A 19,587-nucleotide genomic window follows, 5' to 3' on the forward strand; every position below is an offset into this window, starting at 1 on the left:
TACACATTAAAAAATACAGGTGCCCAATGATGTCATTATGACATCATATCCAGTTCCAACAAAATGCAAAAAAGGAAAAAAAATACAAATACAAAATTCTGAGAGATGATGCCTTGATACAATAAATGTGCTCAAAATAAGTCAGCAATATGCTGGCCTTAATTATCAAAACAAGGCTCCACTGGCAAATGAAGAAACCATGGGGGGCTTCTCCTGCGTCACAGGGGCCTACTTACACTCCATTTATTGTACCGTGTAATACAGACGGGCTGACATGATAGGAATGGTGGCTATAGACTTTAGTGAATATGTGCGTGCGCGTGTTCTTTCTCAAATATCGTATCTGCACGCGCTATCACAATACCTGTACTATATACTGACTTCCCTCACATTACGTCATGTACTTCGCTCGCGCCGCCTGCCGCTAGGGGCCGCTCTACTTCCCCGCTCGCGCCGCTTTCTGCACTCTATGGTTCTGACGTTGTACGGCGTGCGGTGTGTTCGGGTTCTCGTGTGAGAGGCGGGAACGGAAATCACGGAGGTTTCGCGAAAATAAGGCCTACTGAGCCATGGGAAGGGAGTCCCGGTGAGTGCAGCGCTGTGGTGTATGAAAGGTTATAGAGAACTGATATCTCACCTGAGGAATTACCGGCCATATGTGTTAGCAATTATCGGGGCTGTGTGGCTCTATCCCCACAGTACTTAATGAATATTGCTGTATGGAGTACTTCTTCGGAGGTGAAGCAGATCTTTTTGCCTTTATTCTTAACATAGAATTTAAAAAGATACTTTAATTTCGAGGATATGTGTCGCTTGCATCAAAGATGAGAGGGGGGGATGCGATAAAACCATTTACGTACTTAAAGTGTAACAACGTGCAGGCGGAGAGTTTATTTCAAAAGAAGATAAACGTTAGAGCAAGAGGCCATAGTCTTAAACCGAAGTCAGAGGTTTAGATTTTATGGAAGGAAGTATTACTTTATTGAGAAGGTGGTAGGTAAGTGGAACGGCCTCCCAGCAGAAGTGGTGGAGGCTAATACGCTGATGGGATTTAAACATGCATGGGATACGCATATGGCTGTCCTGGATCTAAGACAAGACCAAGGTCTGTTTTAGGACTGTGGCTTTACATCAGGGAAAATGGGCAGATTAGATCGGGCCAACAGTTCTTATCTGCTGTCAAATATGGTGTTTCTATAGTGTCACATCCCCTTTTTTTTTTTTATGCGCTCCATGTTATGTCCCGTTTATCCATTGTCTAGTGCAGGGGTGTCCAACCTGCGGCCCTCCAGCTTCCGCAAGACCATCTCTCGTAATGCTCTTTCAGCTCAGGGGCTGGCTGAGGAGTATGGGAGACGTAGTCCTGCAGCAGCTGGAGGGCCGCAGGTTGGACACCCCTGGTCTAGTGGAATCCAAATATTGTACTGTCTTAGAGTTGTGTGTTGAATGTGCCGTTTTCATGAAGTGTTGTGGTCGCTCCAGCTTGTCTGGCCCTGATCGAAGACCTTCTTTATATCCAATGTATCCAGCATCGCGTTTTTTTGTAGGCAGTCCTGTGTATTAGGTTTTGGTAACGAAAGCTTTATTTTAATGTCCCTATTTTTGTCAGTGTTTTGTTAGTCTGCTCTAATGGTATATATTTCTGCTAAATGAAAATGTGTAGTTTTTCATCATTTTAGGGTAATTGACTAAGCAATGTACTGTGACATCTTTGTCCCATGATTTGATCGAATCAAAGCTACTACTGGAGCACTTACGATCTCTATCCCTGTGTTGTATTGTATCTAAAGACACTACAGAAAGCGCTCGTCGTCTCGTGGCCGCTCGGGGAGTCGGTCAAAAAGTCGTTCTCCAGCAGACAAGAGAGCCAAACGAGATGACCGTCGCTCTAGAAGCCGTGAGCGTGATCGGGAACGTAGGCGGGAAAGATCACGTAGCCGAGATCGCAGGAGATCCCGGTCCAGAGACAGAAAAAGGCCTGGGTAATACATCTTCTGTTATTTCAACCAACGATAAAAACTTGTTTGCATCTCATGAGGTAGCCTGTATTAAATGGCAAACACTATATATAACGCTATCCATAAATGCCCTTTACGTATATTAAATTGCGAACGTAGTTTTTTTTAGACCTGATCTCGACCAAGTACAAATAACCATCTCTTCTTCCGCGAGTGTTTTTCAAAGCCGGTATTAATGTATAATTGTCATTGTTTCCGATCTGATATTGCAGCATCTCTAATATACCCAACTTCATCATGAAGCTCCTATCCCAGTGAGCTTATGTTACAGAGACAGCGTGGCTGGCCCTGTATAGTGCACACTTAAATCAGCTTGGTTTCATGAGACTTCATGCATTGTACAGGGCCTGCTAAGCTTTTTTTTTTTGCCTTGGTCTTTCAGTCGTAGGCCAAGTAGAGAGAGGGAACGCAGTCGGGAGAGAAGAAGGTCTCGCAGCAGGGAGCGGCGAAGGTCAAGGAGTAAAAGTCGTAGCAGGCGATCCAGATCCTCCAGTCCTAACAAGAACAAAAAAGGAGAAATAAGGTACGTTTGTTTTTAGATGTTATAAGATTTATTTTTTAATAAATATTACTAAAGGGTTATTCTTCTAGCAGCAGATGCACAAAGCTATGGAGTGCAGTGTATGTTTAGCAGGTTCATTGGGCTTTGCTAAACAAAGTAATGCATTCTGTAATATACAGACTGCTAGAATTAAAACTCACCATGAAATGCACATTCTGTATCAAATGTATTGATATATATCGGCCTCTCTTTCGTTTTTATTTTCTAGATCAAAATCTAAGGAAAGGACTGAAGGATCAGAGGTATCTAAAGAAAAGAAAAAGGAAGAGAAAGAGGAAGAAAAGGAGAAAGAAAAAGAGAAGGATGTTAGTGTAAGTATGCTCTTTGGTAAACAATGAAATCTAGTCACTGAAGAGAGATTGTCAGACTTGCAAAAACAAACTTGAATGCATTAGGAAACCAGCAACTTCATTGACCTCTGTAATGCACAGTTCAGTCAGCAAGGTGGCTGCTAGGAACTCACTGATTTAGTTCTCCATTAAGCCAACCAAACTCTGTAACAGGGCTTCATTGTGGTTGAGCCTGTTATTCTTACTGAATGAGGCCCATTGTTGGATTCTCAACTTGGTACAGATTAATCTGTTAGTGTCTGAATGTGATTTCATGATTTGTATAAATTCAAATACAGCGCCATTTAGCTATATTGTGAAAGTTGTCTGATGTGCGGCTATGCGATATTTAGATCACAAGGCATCATGAGTGTTTCATATTGTAATTCACGTCTCGTGTACACACAGCGAACAGAAACCAAATCTTCTGACCTCTTTTAAGCCAAAGCAGGAACAGTTATGTTTTCTGAAGTGCTTCGGGGTGATTATTGATCACTGCATATATATAATACATAAATTTATTTATTTTTTACAGAATTTTGATCAGAACAAACTTGAGGAAGAAATGCGCAAGCGGAAAGAGAGGGTGGAAAAATGGCGGGAAGAACAGCGCAAGAGAGTTGTGGAAAGTATTGGAGAGCTGAAAAAAGAAATTGAAGAAATGAGACAAGGGAAAAAATGGAGCTTAGAAGATGATGATGGTATGATCCCCTTCTTAGGGATTAGGAGAAAAACTGTTAGTGCCGCATTGTCTTTCCTGTTTGAATCGTGTTTCTGCGGTTAAAGTAAAGCAGGTAAACTGCTTGAAGTCTGTATTGAGGGAGTGAGATGCAATTTAATTGCCACATGTTACTATTTTTTTGTAATTATTTGCAAATACTTAGTGATAAAGTAAGAAACTCAGAACACAAAACTAAACATTATAACTAAAGCCAAAGTGTTTTGTTGGTTTTAAAATGTGTGTCCATCTTCTAGATGATGAAGAGGAGCCAGCCGAGGGTGAGAAAGAAGAGGCAGAGGAAGAAACTGAGGAGGTGGATTCTCTTGACGCTTATATGGAGGAAGTGAAGGAAGAAGTCAAGAAATTTAATATGGGAAGTGTGAAAGGTGGAAGCGAAAAGGTTAGGAATGTGATGATATTATTGTTCCAGGCAACCTCACTATAACATGTTTTATTACAACTAAAGTAATTTATGAAACTGATCTATTGCTTGCAATTGTCTTGAAATATTTAGTATTAAAGAAAGGAACTGCCTATTTTGTTCAGCCGTACAAAGGAAGCCAAACTAAATTAATATCAGAAACAAATACAAGTGGGGAGAAATAAGTATATGGCTCCTGAGATCCTGGAGTTAGAGGCTACTTTAAGTAGTATACACATAATAGGTTATATACACGTAGTTTTTGGCTTCCTTTAATCACAAGGTATTTGTGTTTTTTCCTCTAATGTAAGTAGCACTACACTTCTATCGGTGAAGCTTAAAAAGCTTGGGGACTCTAACTGTAATATTTGTTCTACTCAATGTACTGAATGGAGGCAACCGTATGCCTTTAATCATATAATTTAAAGGTATGTGTATGGAAAAATAAACCGTAGACTGTGGAATTTGGGTTGGAAGAAAATGTTTCTTTCATTCATCTGCCCACCAGGAACCCTTTATTTTACCCTGATTATTATCTTGCTGATTTGTGTTGTAAAACCTTTTAGTCCAGTATTCATCATATACTGATGTGTTGGGTTTCCCCATTTCACCCCTAGAAAGGTGGACCGACTGTCACTAAAGTTGTAACCGTGGTTACTACCAAGAAGGTTGCCACAGAAACGACCAAAAAGAAGGGGGAGCTCATGGAAAATGATCAGGATGCTATGGAGGTGAGACTTGTTATAATCATTATTGGCGAGACCTGTTTATCCCATGTAAATTGGTACCTTGTTTTTTTCTTTCTTTTGTTCCTCAACAGTAAACATACTTTGTCCATTGCCTTTATCCTACTATAAACATAATAAGCATCTGTGTTTATATCAGACAGCACAATGTACTTAGTGTTTTAAGTGTGTCTTAATAAAAGCTCATACATGGTTTATATATATATTCAATACAACCACTCCTGTAATAAAATGCAGGGCTTATTTTATGCACATGGCATACTGCCTCCTTTGCCTGGCTCTCTGGTAAAAACGTTATAATATTGTATCCTATGAACATTTTAAATCCGATGATTTGTGTTACTGTTTTAGCACACTCTTGGATCATTTAGTCTACTACAGTAAATTTGGGTTGTATTGAGTAAAAGGCCAACTCATTATTTAAGCTGCTGTTTATTTTTTGTCTGCAGTATTCATCTGAAGAGGAGGAGGTTGATCTTCAGACCGCTCTTACAGGCTTTCAGACAAAGCAGCGCAAGCTTTTAGAGCCAGTGGATCACGGCAAGATAGAGTATGAACCTTTCAGGAAAAACTTCTACGTGGAAGTTCCAGAGCTTGCCAAAATGACCCCCGAAGGTAGAGTTTAGTTCTGTTATCGAGGGAAAACACATTGCTTGTCTATTTATGAAACGGATACGTGGTGTGCTATTAGAATTACTTGGGTTTGTATCTGCATGCTAGTGACAAACGTAGAAACCTGACAAACATAATGGGTAGATGAAATTGTATATAGACTGGATGCACTTGTTCATAACATTTCCTATTGCAGGAATCTATCCTGAATGTTATGCTCATCCAATTGTACGGGAGTTTAATTCAGAACAGTGTTATGCCAAATATGTTAATTTGTCATTTTTAAAACTTTAACTGTGATTTGTCTTCTCTCTTTAGAGGTAAGCGCATACAGGCTTGAGATGGAAGGTATTGTTGTGAAAGGAAAAAACTGTCCGAAGCCCATAAAGACTTGGGTCCAGTGCGGCATATCAATGAAGATTCTGACTTCTCTGAAAAAGTAATTCATTTTTTATGATATATTTTTATAATTAGGAACGGTTTGTGTATACTTTGAACCACTGGCATTTACCCCCATTTGTATTTTTTTTTAGATTTTTCTTAGAGATAAAAGGTTAAGGGATGATATACTAATTAAAAACATTAGTAGGAAGTCTACTGTTTTTTTTTTTTTCTTATGTGTTTTTTTATTGGTATGTAAGAGTTGGCTATAATGACTTTTTGAGATGAAATTACGTTTTGTGAAGGATAAACGTGCCAGACTTGCATATCCTGTAGCAAAACATCCACAATGTGCCTTCACATTTAATAGATGTATCATCTAAAGTCATTAGATAGTATAAACCTAATTTGTGGTTACATTTACTAATGTTTTGCACCCCCCCCCATCTTTTTCAGGCACGCATATGAAAAGCCAACTCCCATTCAGACTCAGGCTATCCCTGCCATCATGTCTGGCCGGGACCTGATTGGGATTGCCAAAACAGGAAGTGGAAAAACAATAGGATTCCTTCTACCCATGTTTCGGCATATCATGGACCAGAGACCTTTGGAGGAGGGAGAAGGACCTATTGGTACTGATGGCTTCTTTGCAAACTTTTGTGCCAAAGCATAGAGCTAGTGCTGCTGAAAGAATACCTTTTCCAAACTAATGTGGGCTGTTGCACCCAGATCTACAGAAACATATTTACCAAGTAACAATCCTATCAGAAAAAAACAAACAAAATTTTGACACCATTTGTTGAGGTTAAATGACATGTTTTATGTATTTAAACTATAGATGCCGAAATGTACATTTTATAGCAAAACTAAATATACAAAATATTAGTCTGCTGCAGAGGCACAGTTTAGTAAATTTATTTTACTGTGAAATTTAATAAAACTTGATTTAAGAGTTAGCAGCCTGCGTTTTCTCACTGGTTATTTAAACATGAATTGTTTTGTTTTTGTAGCTGTCATTATGACTCCAACTAGAGAGCTGGCTTTGCAAATAACTAAAGAGTGCAAGAAATTCTCTAAGACGCTTGGACTGCGTGTTGTCTGTGTCTATGGAGGGACTGGCATCAGTGAACAGGTAGTTCATCTCTAATTTGTATTAAGCAGCGTGAAATGGATACACCAAAATGACATGAGAAAATGTGTAATAGAAACAATCTCAAACAAATAATGAAATGTTTTAACATAAATAAAGCTGATATTTGGAGCGTAGTTTATTCTGCATACCTAACGTGTAGGTGATACTTCCTCTGGATCAATGGACTATTCCTGAACTTCTACTTTAAAATAAAATTATCCCTCCTGAATGTAGAAAATGCCTTAACTCAAAAGAGGCAAACGAATCCTTGCTTTAGTACTCGGTTCTTTTTAGGTACTCCAGTATGGTACCTGCATAATTTTCACTTGGCACGCCAAGCTAGTATACCGTGTAACGTCCAAAGACCGGCTAGGAACGGGGACGTTGTAAAGGACGCTTTCTTTAAATATACAAGAATGATAGTAGCTTTTAGTAGCATGTAAGCTTGTTGAGATGTAAGAGCGTATGAATACTAGTGCATCTGCTGATGCGGAAGCACTTGAGTGCTGGTCAAGTTCAGATTAATCACCAAAATATTTTACCTTCTTTTCAGATTGCTGAACTTAAGCGAGGAGCCGAGATAATTGTGTGTACGCCAGGGCGTATGATTGACATGTTAGGTGCTAACAATGGTGAGTAAAAAAACTTCTCTTCCTTCTGGATACGTTTACTTTTCCTTTTTTTCCCCCTTCACGATAGAGTTGCTTGCCAATGCAACCTTTAATTATCTTGTGTTCCTTAAAGCTGTTTTGATTATTACGAAACTTAACGTGTTTGAAATGGCTGTAAAACAAGTACTGTATGTAAACATATACCTTAATTGTTGTTCAGCATACAGATAAAAAGTTGATCCGGTTTGTTTACGTAATCGTTAGTTATGTAATTTAACTTCTGTGCTCTGTTCATGACGTTAGCAGGGATAACCATCTGTATTGATAACGTTTTTTGAGGTGCTTTCCGTGTCGGTGCCATCTTCAAACTACACTTTGTAGGATAGGTGGGGAAAAAGGCGGGAAACTATAAAATATGCAAGTCATTCTAAAAATTAGTTTTGAAACCCTTTAAGAAAACCATAATGGCAGCATCTAAACTGTTTAGTAATGCTACAGTCCTTCCTACCTGGTCCCATTTACAGATCTCCATTCAAACTGGTTGATGCCACCAGAGGTGGTATTCTGCAGCCCCCAGGCTAATTGTTAATTAAGAATGTCTGTTCCAGAAATTAAGGTCCAGATCCTACTGAGATCTAGCCGGACTCCTGTAGCCTACTGTTAAGAGTGAGCATGTCTTCAGAGAGGAATGAAAACATCCTGAAATCATTTCTAAAATGAAAAACAGCTTTAAGGATTACAGATGTGTAATGTTTGCATGTTGTAGGTGATTTTTTCTTTTCATTGTAAAATGCTAAACACTTTTACTAAACTGTTGACATTTGACCTCTGTGGGGAAAATATATCCGTGCAAGACTAATACAACTGGATTTCCACCACCGCTGTCAGCTGAGGTAGGTTCCTTTAACTCTGGCAATCGTGCCACGAAAGGCGTCTTTCTGGATTGGCTTTATCACGCCGGAAGTAGGTCGATGTATTTTTTTTTTTTACACGTTAGTTAATTGGGACGCTGAAGTTTCATTCATGGTTTTTAACTATTGATCGTGTCTTACAGTTGTGTTGAAGTGTAAGTGTCCAGATATTGATGTCCCTTACAGTGGATGCGTTGTGAAAAAAATATCAAAACAAACTCCTGAATATTCTGGCAGCTCTTGGTCTTCATATGTGTTAGAATATTCTTAACACATGGCTAATGGGTTACAGCGCACTTTGCATAAAGAAAGATAGTAAATGTGTAGTAATTACCCTTGCTGCTTCCATTCTATTACGGTCATAAGAATCTTTATATGAAACTTTATAAGCCATTTATTCAGTGATTGCTCCAACTAGTGTTCAATGTGTTTGGTAAAATTTGCTTCTGGTTTGGTCTGTACCTGAGCATCAGGTTCGCTGAAGTGCGGAGCGTCTGGAGTTTGGTTACTGAGATGACTCTTTGCCTCCCACACATGCGCTGTAATCTCTAATATGTTCTTTTCTAGGTGTCCGCTGACATATAATGCCTGACGTGGCTCCAGGCTCCACCTCAGTCTTAGTTTTATGATGTGTGTTTGGCGAGGGCTGAATTTTACAGGTCCTCCTAGGCATACGATGGTACGCAAGAGTAGACTTAACGCATCCACCTCGTATAGAGCAACTGTATGGGGCCGAAGTGCTGCCAAATAAGAACAGTTCACATGTGGTCGGAACTATGTATCTGGCATATTTAAACACTTTGGTTGATCGAGATTTTATTTTTTACTCATGGAACGAAAAGTAAGTTAGTTTCGTGTGCGTTATTCCAAATCTGTCTTATTTTCCTTGGTGCAGGTCGAGTGACCAACCTGAGGCGCGCAACGTATGTTGTCCTTGATGAAGCAGACAGAATGTTTGACATGGGCTTTGAGCCACAGGTATGTTACACGGCTTTTAAAAAAAAGAAACTTGATGGCAAATTCCTTTGATAAATAGTGAACCATCAATTATGTGTTTATATTTTAATACAGCTTAACTGCAAATAAGGTTTATTTTTCATTTCGCTGTACCCGGTGCACGTTGGCCAGGCTGCTTTGGCTGTGTTTACATTGTGATGTATAATGCAAGTGATTGTCCACAACATCATTACACTTTTGTTACCCCTTATAAGAACCATGCTATTGGATTATTAAAAAGATCCTTGAGATGCAATTAAACATGGTGTGTCTTAGTTCAATTACTAATTAAATGTAATGGTAGCAGGCACTTTTGCTTCAGCTTCATTTTGTGACCTTATACTGATGTACTTTTGGTGCAATTCACTTTCTAATGTATCTATAGGTCATGAGGATTATAGACAATGTGCGGCCAGACCGTCAGACAGTTATGTTTTCTGCCACCTTCCCAAGGGCTATGGAAGCTTTAGCCCGGAGGATATTGAATAAGCCAATAGAGGTCCAAGTGGGAGGAAGAAGCGTGGTGTGTTCCGATGTGGAGCAGCATGTGGTGAGTGACGTCTGTGATGTCTCAACATTTGGTTCCTCAGGAATAAATCCTCGTTATGTTTACCTGAAGACCTAAACATGCTGTTTTCCATTTCCATGTGGTTAACGGTACCTTGTTAGTACAACGTTGTGAAGAAAAATCTTTTGAGCAACAGATGTATGAATTCCATTTTAGTTTACAGAGCCCTGTAAGCTTTAGTCAAATGTAACCATCCTGTACATCCTTTAACATCGTGTACCCTGAATATAGTGAAGAGCGCAACCTCTGCATCCTGTTGAAACACACTGGGCTATTTTATTTTCATCTTTATTGACGGTTCCTGAATACTTTTTGTAATCCTCGTGTATATCTAGCACAAAGTAATAAGTACTAGTTAACTTATATTTTTGTATATGGCTGTAATCATCAATGCCTCAAAATACCAAATACAAAATATTGTTCTGTTTGTAGATCGTGATAGACGAGGATAAGAAGTTTCTCAAATTGCTTGAGCTCTTGGGGCATTACCAGGAAAAGGGCGCAGTTATTATTTTCGTGGATAAGCAAGAACACGCAGATGGGTTACTGAAGGACCTAATGAGAGCATCTTATCCCTGCTTATCTCTTCACGGAGGTACTTTTTGTTTTATTGTTTATATATCTCGTCTTTATGGTTATTACATTTTATGGTTTACAAAAAATGTCTAATGGATTAATTTCTTCATATCAAGAATTCCTTAAACCAGTGGTTAAACTGACCAAAGTAAAAAATGCATTTTATACAACTGGATAGAAAGGAAATGTTATAAAAAGACATTTCTTAAATACAGTAGTTTCTGTGAAAAAGTACTCCACAGAAGGGCTTCTTGCATTTATAGGATTATGTCTGCACTTAAATTCAATTACCAGTGCCCAGTAACAGAATCCACAAACATGAATTAAAGGCTGTTGGTCAAGGCACACACTTTAAAGCACTTATATATCTGAGCTGTATGTTTCCCAATTGAAAATGAACTATATGCCTTTCAATAGGTGGCTCAGAATATCACAGTTTGCCATTAAGAGTTGAGTAAAGAAATGTCCAGCTAGGATGTGAATCATATGAAAACATCGTAATTTAAAAAAAAAAAATTGATATGAAATATGCCCACTTCGTATTGGATACAATTGTTTTATTCTTTTATGCACTTGCATATTTCTGCTGTTGTGACCAGTTTGCAAACTTAGTATATACAGGTTGAGTATTCCTTATCGGAAATGCTTGGGACCAGAACTATTTGGAATAGGGGATCATTTCTGATAATGGATCTGCCTTCTCACCTGTGTCCGCCCTGTTCAGGCTTCTCCGAGCGGTCCCAGATCGCTTTAGGCCCGCTCCCTTTTTCTGGGTGCCCTGGGGAAGCCTGAACAACGGACCGTAAGTGCCCGGGGACAGCGGGCAGAAACCTGAAGAACAGTGCGAACAGCGAGCAGAAGCCAAAAAGGAGGCCAAGAAAGGATCTGCTTACTACAGGAGAGATCAGACAGCTCTTTTCTGCCCCGAACCCCCCCCCCCCCTTGTGAGCATCCCTCATCTGGATTTCCCTGATCTGGAAAGAAAAAAAAAAATAGAGTAATGTCGCATAAGGGATACTCAACCTGTACTGTCCTTGTATGTTTATAGTGTTCCTGGCACATGTCTGCTTTTTGTCTTATTTGTCTATAAGGCTGTCTTTATTAAGTTTTGCTTATTATGTCGTGCTATTTTGCAGGTATTGACCAATACGACAGAGACAGCATCATAAATGACTTCAAGAATGGAGTCTGCAAGCTACTGGTGGCCACTTCTGTTGCGGCCAGGGGCCTTGATGTCAAGCACTTGATCTTGGTGATTAATTATTCCTGCCCCAACCATTACGAAGATTATGTGCACAGAGCTGGACGTACAGGCAGAGCTGGAAATAAGGTGAGCAGAAATGATCTAACCGGTCTTGTTTTGGAGATGGCAAACAATCAATTATAGGCTTGGATCCTTTTAGCCTAACACGATCGCTTGGTCCCAGTAAATGTCCTTAATCCGCAGACCTGAAAGCAGCCTGTTGTAAGCACGTGATTATTAGAGCGTTCTTTCTTTCCAAACACAACATTAATTCTTTATGCCAATTGTACAGAATGTATTCGTCGACTTCATTAGTTATGAGTGTATGGCTGCATGATTAAGACGGTAATATGGCTGCTTTCTACCATGGTAAACAACATTCTGCTGCATCAGCCGGCTGGCATGCTGGGAAAAAACTGGCATCTAAAGCTCAATCGTGTAATTTGTGCTAATCAGTAATATGAAAGCGTGCAGAGAGAAAAAACCCAACACACTTTTTCATTTACTAGACATTAAAGTTAAAGAGGGAATTTGTCACCTTTTTGTAGTTTGGGGCTATTCTACTCTACAGGACCAGAGCAATTTTTATTTTTTGTGTTATTTATATCTATCTTCAACTGTTATTTCCCTTCTTTCTTTTAGTGTACCGACATTATTTATATGTAGTTTTTTCAGGGAGAGTTAGTTATATGGAAGATATTTTTCAGTTTTACAGGTATATAAATTATCCACGTCTAGTATAAATTGGGGAAAGCGCCCTATATTCCTATATACTTTTTACTTATACCCCCTCGTGGAGAAAGAAGTGCTTAAATGCTTCTCTTCCCAAATCTGTCTGTTTTTCGGGGGGGGGTTTTGTTGTCCAAAAACGGACCAAAACCAAAAATCTGTCCAAACCGTCCACAAGTCTGTTTAGTGTATTGAGCTGCGAAATGTAGTATTTGGGAAAATTCCCACATCGACTGTCCTCCAGATTTGCAGATATATGATGATAGAAGTAGATCAGTATTTCAGACTGCCCACGTCATTTGCTTTCTAGGGGTCTGTATACTGGATGAGTGCATTCCTTACAGTATACGTTTTGGGTTGATCTACTGTGTCTCTTGAATGTATTCTAAATACAACAATGCTTGATTAACATCAGTTTAAGTACACGTTTGATAATAGTTCTTAGTTTCAAAGAAAGTTTAATGTGTAATCGTAAATTACCTTTCAGGGCTATGCATTCACATTTATCACAGAGGAGCAAGCTCGACATGCTGGAGACATCATTAAAGCCTTGGAACTTTCCGGCAACGCCGTTCCCCCGGAGCTAGAGAAACTCTGGAGTGAATTTAAGGATCAACAGAAAGCTGTACGTTTGGTTTCTTTTATAGTAAACTTTAATCAAAATAACCAGTAATCCCACTCAGCTGTCTTCTTAGTTTGTTTTTTGTTAGCGTTCTATTTTTATCGATGAACTTAAAGAATTTTCGGGATTGTATTGTTTTGCATTGATTTTTCACTACAGTTTAGCTTGCCATTCATAACTTTGCATTTTAAAAAATGTCTAATTGATCTGCTTATGCAATTTGGCATTGAAGAAAATTATATACATATTTGATTAGGAAGGAAAAGTGATAAAGAAGACCAGCGGCTTCTCCGGAAAAGGATTTAAGTTTGATGAAACAGAGCAGGCTCTGGCAAACGAGAGAAAAAAGCTCCAGAAAGCAGCTCTCGGTCTCCAGGATTCTGATGATGAAGATACAGCCCTTGATGTAAGTAGTAAATGCTCCAAAATCTCTATAGGGGCTATTTATTTCATTTTTTTTAACATTTAGGATAATGTTTGTCATTGCCCATATAAAATAGTTAGAGAAGAACAAATTAGGATGTCATGCTAATGAAGATTGGTTTAATTGCCTCTTGAAATAACACTTCATTTTATCTATTATGCCAGTAAAATGCTATGGTATCTAAGGGTCAGCGAGCATTTTATTTATTGGAGTGGCCTGAAGGAGGATTTTTTTTATTGGGATATTTATGATGGTACGCCTACGTTTCTGTAGCCTTCACCATTCTCGTACACAACTTTATACAAGTCCTAACTCACATTTATCATTTTAACTGGTGTTTGTAATTAAGAACCTGTCTATTGTGTAAATGTTTGCTGTTGGCACCCGATATTTCAGTTTGCGAGAGCGTATCCCATAAGCGTCCTCTGTGCAAGCTAGTTTTGTGACTTATTTTTTTTTCCTCTGCAGATTGATGAGCAGATCGAGAGTATGTTTAACTCTAAGAAGAGGGTGAAAGACATGGCTGGTCCAGGTGGAGCGGCAGCTGCCGCGGGTACAAGTGGGTCTGCTGGGGGTACACCAGGAGCTGCCGCTTCAGCCAGTGCCACAGCGCCCACCGGGGGAAATGCAGAGAAACTTGAGATAGCGAAACGCTTGGCAAAGAAACTTAGTGTGAACAAGAACTTGGGAGCAGAGGCTCAGGTATGGCTACAAACTATGGAATTAAGTTACTGCTTGCAGTTCGATGAGTTTGGATTTTCTTGTCTGCGGTCTAGTAGTTCATCTTCCCATCATGGTTGGAGGGATCCGGTACTTTTGGGTACTTGTCAAGAAATTAAAGGAACGTGTAAAGTTTTCTGTTTTTTCCTCCTTTGGTTTCAGGATGTTATGCAACAAGCCACAAACGCAATATTGAGAGGAGGCACCATACTGGCACCCACAGTATCTGCAAAAACCATTGCAGAGCAACTGGCAGAAAAGATCAATGCTAAACTCAACTATGTCCCAGTAGAGAAACTGGAAGAGGAGAAGCAGGAAGCTGGAGCTAATGAATCATTTAAGAGATATGAAGAAGAGTTGGAGATCAACGATTTCCCACAAGTATGTCAAGGCGGTTGTTTTTTATATTACGATATTGTTAAATATGTGGTTGGATAGGCATGTAGAGATGATTTAGATTATATTCTGCTAAGCATTCATTTGTGCTGTGATCCCATTTATGGGCACGCCGTGACAACAGACATGGTATTTATTTTGTAATAGTTTGCTTTCAGGCATCTTACTAGAGATTGACTCTGGTGTCCTTTTAAAGATCACTTAAATGCACATATCGAAGAATGCATATTCCAGAGCCATGTTATTCCCTGAATGACTGACTACCTATATAGCTATATCGGAATGGAACTTCTACCTTCGTTTATTACCAGTGGTGTTTCAATATACTGTGCTTTCTGTATTTGTTTTCAGGGTTTATTACCTTTGCCATAAGTAAGCTGCTCATTGTAACATCTAGTTAATACAATTAACAATAATAATACAATTACAATACAGGTTATTGGAACAATGGGGAACAAAACTCATGTTTTAATGCCACACTGCATTAGAAAATAGCATGCATTGTACGTACTTATTACTTGCTGAAAGAAAAAATTCACTGAGAGATTAAAATTGTTCTTAGACTGCCAGATGGAAGGTGACCTCTAAAGAAGCTCTCCAGAGAATCAGTGAATATTCTGAAGCTGCGATTACGATCAGAGGGACATATTTCCCACCTGGAAAAGATCCTAAGGAAGGAGAAAGGAAGATTTACTTGGCTATTGAAAGTGAGTATTGGGTGTTTTAAAAACAGTGTGAAATTAAATGTGCAGCGCTTTCTGCTTGATTTGAACTTACTTTAGCGAAGCGACATTTTGCTTTAGACAAAATAGAATACATAATTTCCAATTGTATTCAATACGCGCTGAATATAACACTGTGAGGAAAAGTAAGTAGACCTTCTGGAATTATCTGGTTTTCTGCTTTAATCGTTCATAAAACATGGTCTGATCTACAACTAAAACACAAGTATTAGACACACAATGTATTTAAGCTAATAACACAGACAGTGATATTTTCTCATGTCATTATTGAACATACCACATTCACAGTGCTGGGGGGGGTAAGTGGATCCTTGGGTTTATCAACTGGTCGAACCTTCTTTGGCAACAATAACCTCCAACAAGCGCTTCTGGTAGCTGCAGATCAGACCTGCACAACGTTCAGGAGGAATTTTAGACCATTCTTCCTTACAGAACTGCTTAAGCTCAGCCGTATTCTTAGAATGCCTGGTGTGAAAGCTCTCAAGGTCATTCCGCAGCATTTCCAATAAGTTAAAGGTCTGTGATCTGACTGTGTCACTTTAATAGGCGGATTTTCTTGGGAATTCATTGTCCCCTCGGTGATGGCATGCTCTCCAGGCCCCAAGACAGCAAAGAAGCCCCAAATAATGATGCTTCCTCCACCGTACTTCACTGTTTTCATGTTGTAGTGGTACCCTTTTTATGCTGCATGTTATTCCCTACCAATTCAACCTTAGTTTCATGGGTCTATCAAAACATTCCCAGTAGCATTGAGGGGTGTCAAGGTGCTCTTATTCAAACTTCAGAAGCGTAACAACTTCCTCCTTTGTGTTCTGCCATGGACTTGGTGACCCGTTCAATGTTTTGCATACGATAACAGATGTTAACCAGTTCCAGTGACTCCTTCAAGCCTTTAGCTGTTAACTCTCGGATTCCCTTTTACCTCCTTGAGGATTTTGTTGCGTCCTTGGAGTCATCTCAGTTAGGTGCCCGTTTTTAGGGAGCGTAGCCACGGCACTAAATCATTTCTATTTATAAAAATGTGTCCAACAGTGAACCTATTTAAAGTAACTTTTGTAATCCTTTCCAGCTTTATGCTGGAATCTGCAAATGCTTCGTGAGAATAACAGAACTCAAAAATTAGGTTTTTTTTCTGTCAAAGAAGCTCCGCAACACGCCTCCAATCTTGTTTAATTAACCCCTTAATGACAGCCTGTACATGTACGGGCTCCAAATGCATTGTTTTCAATGTGTTTAGGGACTGCCCATTGTTCTTAAGGGGTTAATTGAGCTCCAGATATGCTAGCTCTTGACCCCATTTAGCTTTTGTTGAAGTGATTGGCCTAGGGATTCATGTACTTTTTCCAACCCTCACTGTGAATGTTTGATGTATTCAATATAGACAAGAACAATACAATAACTTAATTAGCTAAAAAAATTGATTTTGTTTATTATTGTAATTTAGATGAAGTTCATATGATCTTGTGTGTGTGTGTGTGTATAATGTGTGTATATATAAAATATTTGTTTTAGGTGCAAGCGAGCTGGCAGTACAGAAAGCTAAAGCAGAAATTACCCGTCTTATCAAAGAAGAACTGATCAGACTGGTAAGTATTGGACTCATAGGCTGTTGGGTCTTGGTGTATATCGAGCTGTTGCAAGCATTAACTTTTATTCCAGTGATGTAGATATGCAGGTATCTGGAGTTTTTGTTTCAGTTCAGCAACACTTTAAGAGTCATCAAATTTTCACTGGGTATTTTTTGTTTGTGTCATAGAAAAGTGCACTATATCTAAAATGTTATTCACTTTAAGGGTCAAGGCTCTCACCCTTACTCTTAAGGGCAGTGGCATTTAGCATGTCTTTGTTCCCCCACTAGCATTTAGTTTACCCACACATTAACAGTAATGAGTTGTGTGCAGGTAATGCAGATTAAATATATGCATGCTACTTGTATAACTTAAAGAAACGGCATTTAAGTAATTCAAAACATAGAATATTAAACTCGCTTGCCATCTGTTTCTTTTTTTTTTCTTTGATAAATCTGTGCCAGAATTTTAAAAACTTATCTTTCTCACCCTTACAGCAAAACTCCTACCAACCAACGAACAAAGGAAGATACAAAGTACTTTAGAGATTGGAAATTTGTGGTGGAATTTTGTTTGTGTTCTTATGCTGTCTTCATCTTGAGTTGTAAATGAAAGTCTTTTCTTATTTTATCTCTATTTTAAAATAAAGAGCTAGATGTGACATTTTCAATCACACTTCAAATGAATTTCATGAATCAGACCTTTAATTTGGAAAAGTAATGTGATTTCCATGGTCTTTAATAAAGTTTGTTTTTAATTTTCACCCTGAATTTTTAATTCAATATTGTAAGTAACAAAGATTATAATATAGACACAGTGTTAAAGGAGCAATTTAGTGTCCCATACAATTAGGGCTGCAACAACTAATCGATAAAATCGATAATAATCGATAATGAAATTCGTTGGCAACAAATGTCATTATCGATTAGTTGAATCGATTATTATCGATTATCAAATGAGGGTTTTTTCAGAGCAAACGCTCTGAAAAATCCCCCTCATTATATAATCCGTTTAGTCTGACTCACAGCAGCAGCTCCTACTTACTCCCCCTCCCTGTAATCACTGTGACAACTGGCCCCGCCCCTTCCTTCTCCAGGCCAGAACCACATGGCTGTGACACTCATCTAACGGTAAGTATATGTATTTATGTGTGTATGTATATATGTATATATATATATATATATATATATATATATATACCGTATTTGCTCGATTATAAGACGACCCTGATTATAAGACGACCCCCCAAAATCTGAATATTAACTTAGGAAAAAAAGAAAAAGCCTGAATATAAGACGACCCCAAAGGAAAAAAGTTTTACCAGTAAATGTTAATTCATGTAAACTATTTTTTTTAATAAAAGCTATGATTGAGAAAAAGATTTTTTTTGTTTTTATTTCTTGTATTTTCCAACCTGTCCCCCAGTTACGCACATCTGCCCCCAGGCTTGCCACTCCAATATGGCACTGTGGCCCATGATATGCCTTTTAACCCTCTATATGCCACTGTGCCCCATGGTATGCCTTTTGACCCCCTATGTGCCACTCTGCCTCCAGAAATGCCTTATACCCCTATATCCCATTCTGGCATTTAGGGGGTTAAAATGCATATTATGGGGCAGAGTGGCATATAGGGAGGTATAAGGCATTTCAGGAGGCAGAGTGACATTATGGGAGTTAAAAGGCATTGTATAGAGCACTCTGCCTCCAGAAATGCCTTATACCCCTATATGCCACTCTGCCATTTAGGGGGTTAAAAGGCATATTATGGGGCAGAGTGGCATATAGGGAGGTATAAGGCATTTCAGGAGGCAGAGTGCGCTATTAAATCCCCCCTTAACGCCACTCCAGAAATGCCCTATGCCCCCATTTAACACACACACCCTATACCCCCATTTAACTAACTAACACACACACACACACACACACACACACACACACACACACACTCTCTCTCTCTCCCCCCCTCTCTCACCCCCCTTCCCCCGCTCTCCCCCCTCTCTTACCGGTGCTTCCAGCCGGGGCAGCGGGTTGACGTCGCCTTCTGCTGCAGCCGGAAGGATGTGTGGCTAGCAGCGGGGGTTTGTATGCGTCCGTCGCGTATACTTTCCCCGGCTGTCAGAGATCAAAGTTCCCCGCACCGGTGCGGGGAACTCTAATCTCTGACAGTCGGGGAAGGTCTATGCGACGGACGCAGACAACCCCCGCTGCTAGCCACACCTCCTTCCGGCTGCAGCGGACGTTGTCTACGCGGATCGCGTAGACGTCAACCCGCTGCCCCGGCAACGCAGTAGGAAGCAAGGAAGCACCGGTAAGTGTGTATGATGGGGGGGGGGTGAGACAGGAGGATCCAGGTCCCCTGCAGCGGTGCGGGGGATCTGGATCTTAGTCTCCTAATCAGACCTCTATTTGAGGTCTGATTAGAAGACGACCCCGATTAGAAGACGAGGGGTATTTTTCAGAGCATTTGCTCTGAAAAAAACCTCGTCTTATAATCGAGCAAATACGGTATATATAATGTGTGTGTGTGTGTATATATATATATATATATATATATAT

At 39.4% G+C, this 19,587-nt stretch overlaps 1 protein-coding gene across 1 annotated transcript; it reads left to right on the forward strand.

Moving 5' to 3' along the window:
* The first annotated feature begins 474 nt into the window (after nucleotides 1–474).
* Nucleotides 475–17,792, forward strand: DDX46 (DEAD-box helicase 46). The gene is made up of 23 exons (XM_053463508.1): nucleotides 475–586; nucleotides 1,791–1,982; nucleotides 2,401–2,541; nucleotides 2,789–2,891; nucleotides 3,445–3,610; nucleotides 3,885–4,030; nucleotides 4,669–4,782; nucleotides 5,247–5,412; nucleotides 5,728–5,848; nucleotides 6,247–6,422; nucleotides 6,801–6,922; nucleotides 7,476–7,554; nucleotides 9,340–9,422; nucleotides 9,826–9,990; nucleotides 10,441–10,603; nucleotides 11,721–11,914; nucleotides 13,044–13,181; nucleotides 13,435–13,584; nucleotides 14,071–14,304; nucleotides 14,485–14,703; nucleotides 15,281–15,425; nucleotides 16,974–17,047; nucleotides 17,527–17,792. The coding sequence occupies exons 1-23, from the start codon at nucleotides 570–572 to the stop codon at nucleotides 17,572–17,574; spliced, it is 3,156 nt and encodes a 1,051-aa protein (XP_053319483.1). The 5' UTR covers nucleotides 475–569; the 3' UTR covers nucleotides 17,575–17,792.
* The last annotated feature ends 1,795 nt before the right edge of the window (nucleotides 17,793–19,587 follow it).

This window comes from Spea bombifrons, chromosome 4 (assembly GCF_027358695.1).
Source record: "Spea bombifrons isolate aSpeBom1 chromosome 4, aSpeBom1.2.pri, whole genome shotgun sequence".
NCBI lineage: Eukaryota > Metazoa > Chordata > Amphibia > Anura > Pelobatidae > Spea > Spea bombifrons.